Source organism: Podarcis erhardii (genome assembly GCF_964252035.2).
Source record: "Podarcis erhardii genome assembly, chromosome: 6".
In the NCBI taxonomy this organism is placed as follows: domain Eukaryota; kingdom Metazoa; phylum Chordata; class Lepidosauria; order Squamata; family Lacertidae; genus Podarcis; species Podarcis erhardii.
The window spans coordinates 31,359,376-31,374,092 of record NC_138510.1 but is presented as its reverse complement, the minus strand read 5'-3'; the positions used below and the strand labels follow the sequence as shown (position 1 = coordinate 31,374,092).

At 40.7% G+C, this 14,717-nt stretch overlaps 1 protein-coding gene across 6 annotated transcripts in view; it reads left to right on the top strand.

The window, feature by feature from the left end:
• Positions 1-14,717, top strand: part of SAMHD1 (SAM and HD domain containing deoxynucleoside triphosphate triphosphohydrolase 1) — a 62,429-nt gene that overhangs the window by 26,945 nt on the left and 20,767 nt on the right. For 2 of the 6 annotated variants that reach the window (XM_081864757.1, XM_081864760.1), the window contains exon 2: positions 13,611-13,677. The exons of 1 other annotated variant lie outside the window; for it this stretch is intronic. In XM_081864757.1, coding sequence (XP_081720883.1) covers positions 13,611-13,677 — 67 coding nt within the window. Of the gene's footprint in view, positions 1-57; positions 1,959-10,568; positions 10,899-10,972; positions 11,313-13,610; positions 13,678-14,717 lie in introns of those variants that run through there. 3 more of the 6 variants (XM_081864756.1, XM_081864761.1, XM_081864759.1) reach the window with 3 other exon arrangements.

The following is a 14,717-nucleotide window of genomic DNA, read 5'->3' as shown; positions in this document are numbered from 1 at the left end:
ACTATTAATTTCCAGTGAACAACTGAACTTATTTTCTTCATTTTGATGCTTTGATAGGATTGTGATATTGTTGCCCCTGAACTTACACCAACGAAAGCAGACTGCGATGTATTCAGAGATGACGAAAAGCATGATTCAAAGGCCAAAAGGAAACTTGAATATGGACCTCAACAGCCTTAATATCTGTTGATTGATTATGGTTTGTATAAGAAGGTTGTGTTATAAAAAAATGTAAACGTAGAAAGAAAAGCAGTAGTGGAAAATGTCAGTCTTCACTCAAATGAGTTAAAATTCCATTTGTTGTAGATTTCACATGGACATTTTGATGACCGGCAATGTTCTTATTTTGTTAATCTAAATGTGTGCCGGTGAAGAAAGGTCTACTTATAAAAACAGGTAATAACAACAACAACAACAACAACAACAACAACAACAATAATAATAATAAATTATTATTTTTCATACCCTGCCCATCTGGCTGGGTTTCCCCAGCCACTCTGGGCAGCTTCCAACAAAGTATTTAGAATACAATAGGTTGTATCCAATGTAAGTCCTACTAAGAGTAGAACCGCTGAAATGAATGGACATGGCTAATATAGCTCCATTAATTTCAGTGAGTTTGCTCTGAGTAGAACTTAGTTGGTTAAAATTCAAAAGCTTTTGGGAAAAAACATAAAAGAAGGGACAAGCCTATGCCATTTGCCTATCTTCTGTTTATGTGCTTATCCTACTGTTCTTTTTAGCTGCCATCCCCTCAAATCATGATAGTCAGTATATGTCCATATAGAGCTAAACATGCCTTGGCACAATCAAGGATATACTATTTTATAAAGTTACTTTTTTAACTTCAATGCTTACCTTTTATATAATCCAACAAAATACTCACAGTACCAAAACAACCAATTATTGAATGTATCCTAGCCATTAAGCACTAGGTAGAGAGGAAATGAGCTGGTTTGTATAGAGAGGCAAATAGCTGTTAAGAATCAGAAGCAAATTTCAGACTAGGGAGTTTTGCCTGTTATGTTTCAGACCGACTTGAATGTATTTTTAATCTCTCATATTTTCACAGATTTGTTGTCTTTGTATGGAATAGTATATATTGTTCCTTAAAAATTTTTTTGGGGAAAAACACAGTTTTATGATGTGGCACTTTATGCTGACAGAAAATGGGTTTGTGTGTGAGAAGTGTGCTGCTAAATGTGAGAACAGAGTTTCTGAAGCTTCATTTAACAAACCTAAGGCTCAGAAGAAATGTATACACCACTTAAGAACTATAGATTGGGATAGAGAGATGTCCTTCTGCAAACAGAATGGCTCCTCATCACAGAAGGGACTACCTACTGTAGGAAGCTGGAGAGCCACTTTCACCATCAACACCCCGGTGTCTCTTTCTGTACTGAGCAGATTTACAGGACCATTGCAGGGGGGAGCTGAATCCCACTCTCTTCACCAGCAGGATAGTTCTGCTCAAAGGAATCTTGGATCCATGCCAGTGTTTAAAATGAAGCTGTGTCATGCAATTCTCTTAAAACTTAAGGCTGAAAAATTAAACATTTAGGGCATTGTCAGGTGCTCGGTTGAATTTACTTCCAGCACACAGCACCTGAATCTAGAATTATTTCACCAGAACACACTTTCATCCAACACACTTTCACACGATCAGAGAGCTGTTCAGAAATATCCAACATTTCTAGTGCTGCAGTCAGAGTACGGGTAGCTAATCTGTGACCTTCCACATATCAGTGAACTGCAACTGCTATAATCCCTGACTGTTTGCCATGTCTGGTGCTGATGTGAATTGGGAGTCCCAAAAACATCTAGACTAGACTATGCAAGAAGAGACCTCAAACTCAGTGGCTCAGTTGTTTGAGCTCCGTAAAATGGGATTAAAAGGGAGCTGCTTGCATCCTGAGCTTTCGTTTTGACATTAAATTGCTTCATAAAAATGGGTTAAGGTAATGTACATAGAGCTATTTTCTCCAAAGCTATATTCAATTGTCAGACTGGTTAGAATTATAATTATATATTTGTGTGCCTGTATATTAATATTTTTTCCTGTGCATATCAGCTGAGTAATAAAACGCCTGATCTTTATTGAATTGTTGCAACAGGGTGCCCCCTTAACATGCAGGAGGAGGAGGAGGAGGACCCAGAACCCAGGTGTGCCCGCCCTTATATAGACATTTTAAATTGCCTGCCCTGGAGTCCAAGACCACCCCCCGACACATCATACCTACATCACAGAAAGGGGTGGTCTACAACAGAAATCTGAGTATGTTTACCAGAAATCTGAGTGCGTACTTAGTTCCTGAGCCAGGTCACAGGCTCACCCTATTCATACACAGATATACCCTTAAGACAGGATTTGTGAAGGAAAAGACAATGGGGTAGGCTTTTCCATTTTCCTTTGCAGAGAAAACATTTGGTCAGTTTGGGAGCCAAAATGGCTTAATGGCTGTTTTCCGGTGCTGCTTCAGACATTTGGTTTATTTATTTATGTACGTGTTTGCTTTGTACATTTGTGTGTGTGTGTGTGTGTGTGTGTGTGTGTGTGTGTGTATCTTTATTTTTATTTTATTTTTTCAACCCCCCCTTTGGGGCTATAATTTTTTCTTTAAAAAATTCTTTGCCCCACAAAATGTTAACGTAGTATATTGGAAATGGATGCCTTTGTGTAAATCTGAAAAGTCTTGCATGTCAGGCCCCTTAAGGCTATTTGCAACTGTAGCAGTGCACATAGCTGAACATAGGATATCACATAAAAATAACACATGTTGCATTTTGTTACTAAATTACTTGTGGCATTCTAGCACTTTGGGAGAAACATTTTCTCCATAGTGGTCTATGCTTTACATTTAGCAGGAAGGTCCACCAATGATTGAAAAATGCAGTTTGTTTCGTTTCTGCTTTTTTGTGTGTTCCCAAGTGTCAAAGTTAGTTCTCTGGACTCACACCTCCAACATACCCACAGCAACACCTCCTGGTGAATCCCCTTAGGGCTTTCATCTTGACCATGTCGCCTTGTCCCTGGCATAGGTTTGGACATTTAGTGAGAGAGATGTCTTTGCCTTTGCCTTTCTATGGGATTGCATTTTTATTATTATTGGCATTTGTCTTGCACTCTAGGAAAGTTGCTCAATTATTCTAAGGGGACCAGAGAAAGTTCAGTGCACCTGGGATACATGCCCAATCAGAACTGAGCCCAATTAGAATTTATTTAGTCTCATGGTTAACACATTCTAAACCAATGTTAAAACAAAACCATACTTAAAAAAGGGCACTTGTCCAAATTAGTCAGTTTAACTCTATAAGGGATCATTCCAGCGAAATCAAGGCATATATACCTTCATGTATCTGGTGTTTTCATGGACCCTGAAGCTTCTCCTTGGTAAAACGAGTTAAAACACATTTTAAAATGGGTAGGGAAGGTTGGTAGAGTGCCAGGTGGGACAAGGAAATGTGGTCATAAACTGATCTAATCTAAATATTGAACTATACAATAGCCTGATCTATTAGAAAACATAAAATGCATGAGAATCCTCCATTGGGGTGTAAGCAATAAGACACTATACATTAAACATAAAAACAATTACACACAAAAACTGGGGGCCCCCTTTGTGGAAATAACACACTATCACACATATTTCAATATTCCTACATAATAATACATAATACACAACAAACCCATTAAATATCAGTCACATATCTTGAGGCAATCATGATCTTTTACATATCTTTTCAGTCCTGGAGCACAGTCTTGAGGTTTAAAAGTGAGAGAATATCCTTGCAGTTCAACTTTCCCCCCTTTGTCAGCCCCATTCCCCCATCAGTCTATATCCTTTGAAAGAGATAGCTGTGGCCACTCTGGTGTCTTTTGTTGTTGCTGCAGGTAATAAATAGCCTTGTAGTCAGGAGGAGTTGGGCTGAAGGTTTTCCATTATTGGGTCTGCATTAACAACTGTAGCAGTGATATCCTCCTATAAGGGGGCAGGTTTTTTTAGGGACTTAAAGACACAGTTAGAAAAGGAAGAGGCAAAAGCCACACACAAAAATCTTGAGTTATCTTGGGAAGTTGCAAATAATAAAATCTTAGCATGTTAAGCATTTTATTCATTTTAATATTATTATCACATTTCCATATAATTATTGTTATTATCTGCTAAGTTTGTTTGCTTTCCTTCACTTAGTTACTCCACATATACAGGACGAAAAGGGTAGAAATACAAGAAAGGTGAACATTTTAAAAAAAACAAAAATAAAAAAAATTAGATTACCAGTTAAAAAAAAATTCCAGATGAAAACGGACTTGACACAAAGACATCAGATTTAGAAAAGAATTATTATTAAATAATACAAAGATATTATCAAAACCACACAGATTACTACTAGACTGAAAAATGGGAAAACAATGGGAAAAGGCTTAAAATTCACCATGTGCTATCTGATAAAACAGAACTTCATGAGTGACTTACATATAGTACCTGATCCCATCCAAATCAGTCAGAATAAATAAATATCAGCAATAAGTTTGGGGGATGCAACAAAATGAAGGAACCTTATTCCACATGTGATGGATATGTCCCCAAAGTAAAAAAGAAAAAGAAAAAAGGACATGACGTATGAGGAACCAAAAATAAATAAATGCTAAAACACACAATTTTAAAAGAAACTCTACACTTATCTATTTTGGCATTCTAACAATGAGCATCCCAAATGAAAATAAAAGAGTGTTTCTTGATGTGACAACATCGGCTAGAATGTTAATAGCAAAATATTGGAAAATGAGTTAATACCAAAAAAAGATGAATGGCAATTTAAAGTTGTGCAAGTACCTCAAACTAGCCACAATGACAGAACTAATAATAAATACTCAGGCAAACAGGGTAAAAGGGAATGGGTTTGCTTAAAAACTACCTGACAAAATACAGTTCCAAAACAATACTTGGTTGTGCTTAGATTAATTTCATAGACATAATGGAAAAACTGATTTAATAAATGAAAACAGGTTATTTGTAACTTTAAAAGTTTCAAAGCCACTAATACAAATGCAATTACTTTTCTGAGAACCTCGGATATAGAATATTTAAATTACTGTTTGTATCCCCTCATTATTATTATTTGTACTGTGGGAGAAAATAAGGGACAAACACTTTGTAAATGGGGTTGAGTCTTCTTAGAGGTTCACATATCCTGTTGAAAGGGGAAATTTTTTCAAGTGAAATCTGTCAGGAAATGCTGTTCCTAAAATGCATAGGTATATACACACAAAACAAAACCTGTTATAAAATTCATTTACCGTATTTTTCGCCCTATAGGATGCACTTTCCCCCCTCCAAAAATAAAGGGGAAACGTGTGTGCGTCCTATGGGGCGAATGCAGGCTTTCGCTGAAGCCTGGAGAGGGAGGGGGGTCGGTGTGCATTGACCCCTCTCGCTTTCCAGGCTTCGCCCAGCTCTCCGCAAGCCGGGGGAGCCTGGCGTGACTTCCCGCCGGGCTCCCTAGGCTTGCGGATAGCAGCCTGTTCTGGGGGCTGGGGTCGGGGGAAGCTCGGCCTTCCCCAGCCCCGCGCCTGGGGGGGGAAAATATTTTTTTTCCTTTATTCCCCCCCCAAAAAAACCCCCACTAGGTGCGCCCTATGGGCCGGTGCACCCTATGGGGCAAAAAATATGGTAAATCCCTTGGGGGGGGAACTACTCAAGACAGGAACTCAAAGTGGGAGTGCTCTGATATTTACCTGTGGAAAGAATTTGGCATGTTAGATTTGGAACTTGGCAACCTCTTGACTTTTGAGGGTCCAGTACTTAACCCTTTTGTTTTCCTTAAGTGGACCCTGGAGCAAAGGACACATAAGGGTGATTTCCCTCAATGGTTCCAAGTTGTTCATAAAGAAATTTGAATAAACGTCTCCCTGCAGTCTACTCTCTCTCCAAACCTCCTTTTTTCTATCCCCCTCTCTCCCCCCTCCTCTCTTTTAAGCTGACATAGCCTCTGTGCATGTGCAGAGTTCATGTTTCAGCAAATATTTTATACCATTAAAAATGTTACATCTTTTGGCCAAATTACCATTTGAATAAAGGAAGGGTAAGGAGTATATTTTAAAATAGGGTTGGATTTAAAACGAGAAGAGAAACTCAGCAATTCAAGTTTTTACCAACAGCAACAATAGAAGTTGATCAAAATAAATTTCTGTTAACTCAGTTCTAAGGGATCATGCTTCCTTCACCAAATAAGTATACCTGTACCCCAGGCAAAGGGAATTTGGGAGCACCGCCTCCTTTATGTACAGGAAATTGGGGTGCAGGTCTCTATTAAAAAACGTGGGCTATCATTATTTTGTGTACTCCCCCTCTGGTCATTCGCGGAACAATCACCCGCTCCCTTATGTATGGGTAAAAATGGCCAGAGAGTCAGAATTCATAATAAGATCTTTAACATTCTCAGTCATTTCAGCCCTACAATTTGCAGACAAAATTTTCTGCCCTTTATTTACAGGGCTGCTTGATTATGAATTTGTATGTGCTTAAACTTTGAATAGACTTTGAAGTCTGATTTTTAAATAATAGACAAAATGGTAAAAACTGTTAGATAATCACTCAAATGCTTGTTATCACCAGTTCTGCTTCAAAAACATCACAGCTTTCACCTCTCACCCTTTAAAACTCTTTATTCTAAACTCTAAAAAACAATCTTTCCATCTTTCTGCACCAAAAAGCAAAGCTGGGCTGAACTTCAACCCATCACCATACACCAGAACTTAAAAATTACCCTCCAATGCTTGCAGACACATTGCCTTCCACATAGTCATAAAATTGGGAGAGTTGGAAGGAACCCTGGCATCACCTAGTCCAATCCTCTAAAATATAGGGTTCATAGCAAAATTTGTACTACCAGAGAGAGACATACATACTTATGTACACAGACACAACTGGGGAAGGAAACACAAGCTATGCTCCTATCATGCAAGCACACACGTGTATACTAAGGAAGAGGAAAATAAAAGTACCCAACTTTATCCAGAACCCTTTTAGCAGATCTTAAGATAGTTTGAATGAGAGTTCCTTAGACTAAAGAGTGAAAGTTCCTAGAGAAATGATCTTTAAAGAAAGATACAAGTGAACAGTTTTCCTAAGATTAGATAGGGAGAGAATCTTTTATAAGGAATAGGGTCAATTCAAGAGTTGATATAACCACTTATCTTCTGAAAAATAGTAGGTCCTCAGTAATTAGATAATTGGGAACCACTGCCCTAAGGCTTACCTAAAGCTTTATTTTTTGTATTCTGGATCCTAGCCACAGAATACAATGCAAAGTCTGACAAAACACTTCCAAGAAACTGAAAGCTTTCACTTTCTGCTTAGGAGAAACGAAACTCAAAGTAGTAGCAAAGGAAAGGAAATGAATGCCAGTTTTTTATGAGGATTATAAATTTTGTTCAAATTCAGAGTGCTAATAAAAGTGTTTAAAAACCAAAGCAGTTACTTTCGGGTTTTTGGCGTTTGAAAATGGAAATGTTCCAACTTCTGAAATGTTCGAAAACCAAGGTACCACTGTATAAAGAATATATGCATATTTGCTTGGGAGCAGACAAGCCATCTCCTTGCTACGAAGTCTGTCCCAGGTCTGGCAAAGGTTGTTGACAGGCTGTAAGTCTATACCTTTTTTAATAAAGCACCAGTACTGATCACTCTGGTGTTTTGGGCCACCTTCTTTGGTATTCCTGCACCCACCAATTTCCCAGAGCCCTCATCTGGGGCTGTGGTTTAGAACAATTCATGAATGTATTTATTTGAAATAAATAATACGCACAGCCTTTCAGGGTAAAGCTCCACTCACCCCCAAGGGAGAATTTAGCTTTATGTACTGTTACATGCCACCCCAATCTCCACGAGCCATACAAGATTCCAGGGGTTGCAGGCATGCTTTACCCCAGGCTTATGTTTCCTCTTGGACAATGAGGCACAGCAGTGACTGTGGTGTCTTTATGAACCTGAACTTGGATAAAGGAAAATCCCACCATCACACCCAAGAGGGCCCTTTGCTTTTCTCATAAGAGCAGCAGGCTTGGGTCTGCAAGAGAAATAAGCCATGTTTTGTGTCTTTGTTACTGCTTGTCCCAACTATCCCACATGGTCCTCTGCCCCCTTGCCCCGCTGCCCATCACTGCTAACCCAGTGGAAGGGGGGGGGAAATCTCTGTTTCCCCCCCCAGCCTATGTCACCCATCATGAAATCCTAAACCCCTTTGGTTTCTGCCCACAGCTAGATGAGGGGCTCCACCCCTCCTTGTCTGGTACATCTTCACTCTATTGATGGCTTCCTTGATGAGTCAATGTCTGGCCATCATCAGCTATTGTTTTTCCAATGGCCCCCATCCAGCTAGTTCTGCTGAGCTGGCCTGGCTCCTAAACCAAATCCAGCAGGGGGTTTTTTGTGTTTGGCACAGTTTAATCAAACCTTGATTGTTTCTAATTTTTACTAATTCCAGGATTTATGGGTGACCTGCACTCACAGACACTGGCCCCCAAAATATATAGCAGTACATTTGATTCTGAATTATTTACATTACAATCTACTTGCAGTGTCTCTTGTCAAGGCTCTTGAATATATTACTTTGACCCATCCATCTGTATGGCCATACCAGTCAATCCACCAAAGTTGTTTGGAGCCCATAAAATCTGTAAGAAAAGCAGTAATCAAGTACGGTAAGTCATGGGGCTGGGTGGAGGGAATTTATCCCTCTCAACTTTGATAACTAAACATTGAATGAAAGTTTAATTCTTCAAGTAATTCTGGTATTTATTATCTCTTTCCCAGGCCAGTACTTTTGAGTTTCATTTCTCCTGGACAATTTTCCCTACATTTCAGTTTCCTGAAAATCTGGGCAAAATTGTCTGGTGTACATGTCCATACAGACTCAGCTATGTTGTGGCTAGAACCCAAGAATTTAGGTGTATCCAGTCTTTATTACTGTTCCCTCCCTTCTTTAAACAACTGACAGAAAACTGCTTTTGAACCCTGGGCATCTGGTTGTCAACTATGAGAATAGGGTGCTGGACTAGAGCCACCTTTGTCCTGATCCAGCAGTGATCTTTTAATGTTCTTAAAGAGCTGGTTTAACTTGTTCCATTAGGCAGATTTGTAAAAATGTTTCCCAAGTTGAAGATCTCCAAATGTATTTTTGCATCAATGGAAATTGGTATTTTTAAATATATAGGATTCAAAAGGAAACATTGGGTGTTCTGAAGCTGAACAAGAGTGCAATGCCAGCAATATGTATGACCCAGTTGTGAACTATTGTAGGGTACAAGGAGGAGAAAGAGAAGTAGTATTTTAGGATTGTCATCATTTCTTTCTCCATCCATCCATTCCACCCTTGTTTATCTCCCCTTATCGCTTTCCACAGCAGCTACATTTCTCTGGTCCTTCCTCCTCTCAACGTCTGGGGAAATGAGCCATCTGAAAAGTGTGATAAGGGGAGATAATTGAGAGATGGAGAAAAAGCTGTGTGCCCTTCCCTTCTGTGCCTATTCCAGCTTCCTCTGACTGTCTGCTGGGTAGGGTTGTCACCTCTCCTCAGGCCTGAAACCCTAATGAAAAGCCTAGTTTATTGGGGGGGGGGGAGAGAATTGCTGCTGGGAGGGAGCTCCAAGATAAACTCTCGTAACATTTAGAACATTACGTATTAGATACAACAGAACGTTATCAATACTTTTATTAGAACATACTGGCCTTATAATGCATTAAGTTAAAATTGCTTCTTAGAAAGAAAGGCAACATATTTAACAGTAAATAAGAAACATTTCCCTGGAAGAGTTTAGTTACAGGCAGGGCCTGTAAGTTACTGAAGGAAATGGGGCCCTTTATACGTCCAGCTGTCCTTTGTCAACAATAAATTGTTGGGAGTTTTTGTGTTGAATATACGCTATATGGTAATTTATGGATCTAATAGGTATCTAAGGCCATTTGCACAGAACAAAATATGTCTTTTATCAAAGTAATTGTTGGACTGAAATACAATTATCTTATATTTTGAAAATGTATATCCAGTTTTTGTTTCCTTTAAATTTTTGGGGGGCCCCCAAGAGAGTGGGGCACTAAGCTATAGCTTGTTTAGTTTACACATAAATCCTGCACTGGAGATATGGTGTGGATTGCGCAAATGGCAGGAGCTCGAGCCACGGATGGGGAATAAGATGCCCTCCAAAGGTCTGCAGCTACTGGCCATGCTGCATGGGGCATAGCTGTCAACTTTTCCCTTTTCTTGCGAGGAATCCTATTCGGAATAAGGGAATTTCCCTCAAAAAAAGGGAAACGTTGACAGCTATGGGATGGGGACCAACCACAGGTTCCCCATCCCTGAGCTTTAAGCCCCATCCTTGCCCCCTCACGCCTTCCCCTAAAACTCCAGCTCTGCTGAGGGAAGCTGGCTTATCAGCCTCACGTCCAACCAGCCCCTGAACTCTCTCTCCCTCCAAAAACAACACAGAACCACCCAGCATAGACACAGAAGCCCTTGCAAGCCACGCAGGCCGCCTTGACTGGAGGACTGCCGTCACGTGACCCCCGGCCCTGGCGGGAGGCGTCTTGCTGTATATGAAGGCAAGGCCGGGTGGTTGCTCAGTCTCTCGTCTCTCCCGAGCAGGCTGCTGCTGTTGCTGCGCGGTGTCCCTGCCTGGAAGCCGAGGGCGATGTCGAGCGGGAACGGGGAAGGAGCCTTCAAGCGGCCCCGGCCCGCCAGCCCGGGCGACGGCTTCCACACGCCGGAGAAGCGCGTCTCCGTCTGCCGCGCCCCGGATCCCTGCGGGAGTCACCCGCGGGACTGGGGCATCGAGCAGGTGTGCGAATTCCTGCGAAGCAGCGGCTTCGAAGACCCGGAGTTGCTGCGCTGCTTCCGAGGTAAGCGGGGGGCGGGACGAGCGGGACCGGAGAGCCGCTTCGCCTGCGCAGCCTCGTTGCGCCGGGAATTTCAACCTCGGCGGACCTTAAAGGGGGCGCCCGGCTGAGGCGACGCTGCTGCTGCCGCCGTTTCCTCCCTCGAGCGGTTCCCGCTTCCTGACCCTGTGAGGAGAGGTGGTTATGAAGTGCAGAGCCGGGGCATAACGGGCTCCGTCGCCTGAGGCCGGGCTTGGCTAGTCGCGGCTGCTGCTTTGATTTCGCGGTGGTTCTGGAAAACCTCTAGGAAAATAGGAATGATCTCTGAACTTTCCTCGCAGGTCGACTAGGGGGCGGACGCGAAGAATATATATACTGTATATATATGCGCGCCCTGGGGAAACTTCCTCTCCCGGTGCCCCAGAGATTCGTCTTGGCGTAATTTCCCAAAGGGGAAAGGCTATTCGTTCTGAGGAGTAAGACCCAGGATGGCTTGTTCTGAAGTCAATGGCCATAGGGCTACAGTATTATTATTATTATTATTATTATTATTATTATTATTATTATTATTATTTGAATGTATATACCGCCCTATACCCAGGGGTCTCGGGGAAATTCAGAGAATAAAATCAAGATTTAAAACTACAAAATACGTAATAAAAATAAAAACGACAACCCAATAACTCCCCCCCACCCACATTTTAAAAGGGCTGTGTCTTAAGAATCATTTGCAGCGCAGTCTACTCGGGAGTAAGGTCTAGTGAGCTCAGTGGGATTTACTCCCCGATAAGTGTGTTTAGGGTTGCTGCCTTAAATCCCCTTTTCATTTTAACCTGGGTTGTATTTATTTATTTGATTTATATGCCGCCTCCCTTCCAAAGGAGGAACGCGTCTTTCTCAAACAAGACTTTTAGTTAAAAAGGATTGCAAGCCACCACAGTCTGACACAAATAACTCTATTCTGGCCTTTTGTCTTTCCAACAGGGAGGTAGACCCACCTGTTTGCCCTCTGGCACAGAGCCCCTGCTCTGCTTTGTTACCTTAATGACCCATCTTTAGCTGTCCATTGGCAGTACAGGATCATTTGTGCATTAACCAGCATTGATATGTTCTGTCTCTACTTGTAATGTTCTCAAAGAATAAGGAAATAACATCAGAGGCACATGTTCTAGTGGGGGAAAGATACATGCACCAAGTATGTATCAGAGGATCGCCAAAGCATGTGCCATCAGGACGCAACATCATCAAAGCTAGAAGTCAGGTCATTCGTTTATCCAGATCTAAAAATCCCCTACATTACTTTTCATGCATGCACTTTTGGGTTGGGGCAACTGGCTAAAATGTTTTAAAATATTTTTAACAATTCTAATTTTGGTTCCTCTGTTTTCTTTTTGTCAGGTTGATGTTGGTTAAATGTTTAGTTGGGGTTGGCAGTTAATTTTAATTTGGGTATAACTGTAAACTATTTATTATTGTTATTATGTTATTAGGAGGCTAATTAGGTTAGTTACCTTATGCCCAGTGCAAAATATTTCAGGTTGCACCAAAGCATACTTGCAGAAAAGAAATTCTGGTGACTCTTCATGTGAAAGTATGAATGAATACTGGCTTATTCCTGCATTGCAGGCAGTTGGACTAGATGACCCTCAGAGTTCCTTCCAACTCTACAATTCTATGATTTGAGCATGATGATGATTTATTTCATAGAATAATAGAGTTGGAAGAGACCACAAGGGCCATCGAGTCCAACCCTCTGCCAAGCAGGAAACACCATCAGAGCACTCCTGACATATGGTTGTCAAGCCTCTGCTTAAAGACCTCTAAAGAAGGAGACTCCACCACACTCCTTGGCAGCAAATTCCACTGTCGAACAGCTTTTACTGTCAGGAAGTTCTTCCTAATGTTTAGGTGGAATCTTATTTCTTGTAGTTTGGAACTATTGCTCCGGGTCCGCTTCTCTGGAGCAGCAAAAAACAACCTTTCTCCCTCCTCTATGTGACATCCTTTTATATATTTGAACATGGCTATCATATCACCCCTTAACCTCCTCTTCTCCAGGCTAAACATATATTAGATTTATACCCGGCACCAAATGAGTACTAATTGGAACTCATGGGTCTCCTGTAAAGCAGAAATCAGAAATAAAGAAGAGTGTTATAGTTCTTAAATAAAAAACTAAAATAAATTTAGATTATATTAGTTACAGCATCAAAGCAGCCACTTTACCTACTGTTAACCTAGTGGTGGTTACAGAACACTGCCCCGCCCCCATTTGTCTAAGGAGGGAAGCATGTCCTCCAAGTAATACCAAATATGGCTTCTATTGATTATATGATTCTATAACATATTAGATATAACTGTAGGGTCATCTAGTCCAACCCTCTGCAATGCAGAAATCTTAACTAAAGCACCCATAACAGATGGCCCTCCAACCTCTGCTTAAAAACCTCCCATGAAGGGAGTAATTTTCTGGTACAGTGTGTGATGCACAGTGGGCTGCAGCTGGATAGGGAAAACAGGAAAATTCAATGGTGCTTCATTCTAAGCTGTCTTTCCATTCATGTAAGACATCTCTGGGTCCAAGAATTCAGAATAGCATAGTTTCTTAACGTTCCTTATTTTTCTAGTGATTTTCATTTGTCATCTGTCCAGAGAATTTTGAATTATCAAGAATTTCAGAAACATAAATGTTAAGAGTAACGAAATAAGCTAACTGTTGTCTCCTTAATTCCTCAGGGGAAAAAATTGCTGGTTCATCTTTCCTTTACCTCACTGAATCAGAACTTGAAAAAATGGGAATTGGGTAAGGGAAACTTAAATCTATTGACATTTGAATTCAGCTGCAATCCTATATGTGCTTCCCTGGGAGTAAGTCCCATTGAATTTAGTGGGACATACTTCTGAATAGCCACACATAGGATTGGACTGTTTGTGTTTCTAATTCCTAAATGGATCATTGCTATATTTAGTGCCTACCTTGAGTTTTGTACATTTGCTAAAGAAATATAGATTAGTGACCCTGATCTTTTATCAGCAGAGGAGGAGTGAAGCTGCCTCGATTTCAACAGTGCTTCACATTAATCTGCAGTTCTGTTGTAACGAAGATTTAATGTGACATGCAAACCAAGCCAGTGTGTAAAGCATTTTCAGGAAATCAGGAAACTGAAGCAGGACATGAACTTGCCATATTGTGTTACATAATTATTGCAACATTAATCATCATAACAATGGATGTTACTTTTCTTCTCTGCGATCTCACACTTGACAGATGTTACTAAAACTGTATTGAAAGAATACCTTTAATATTACCATAACACCTCTATTCATACACAATTTATGAAAAACACCTTTTTACACAGAGGGCTACTGGAATATTGTGCAGTTTTTGGTAATCAAACATATTTGTTGTTTATGATGCAGAAATGCACCCCTTCCAGAATGATTTATGGCACTGCATAACATGCTAAGGCAAACCTTGGTTTAGTGAGATGGCACAGGCTTCCAGAGAGCTGCTTATAGCCACTTTCTCCTCCATAATTATTTTTGCTGCCATGCTGTCGTAAGTCAAAATTTTGCTTAGCATGTAATCCAGATCAGGGCGCATGGTTAGCCTCTCTACACCCTAACTATTTGCTGGTGTTTAGTTAGGTGAGAGGTTAACCATGAGCCCTGGTTTGGATTACATGCTAAGCAAAATCTTTGCTTAGGTCATCGTGGTACAACAGCAAAAAGGACTGGGAAGGAGTAAAGAAACTGTGAGGTTCTCTGCAGTAGCCTGCATTTTTGCACAGTCTCATTAAACAAGGTTTACCTTTGCATGTTGTTTAAATGAGATTTCCTAGA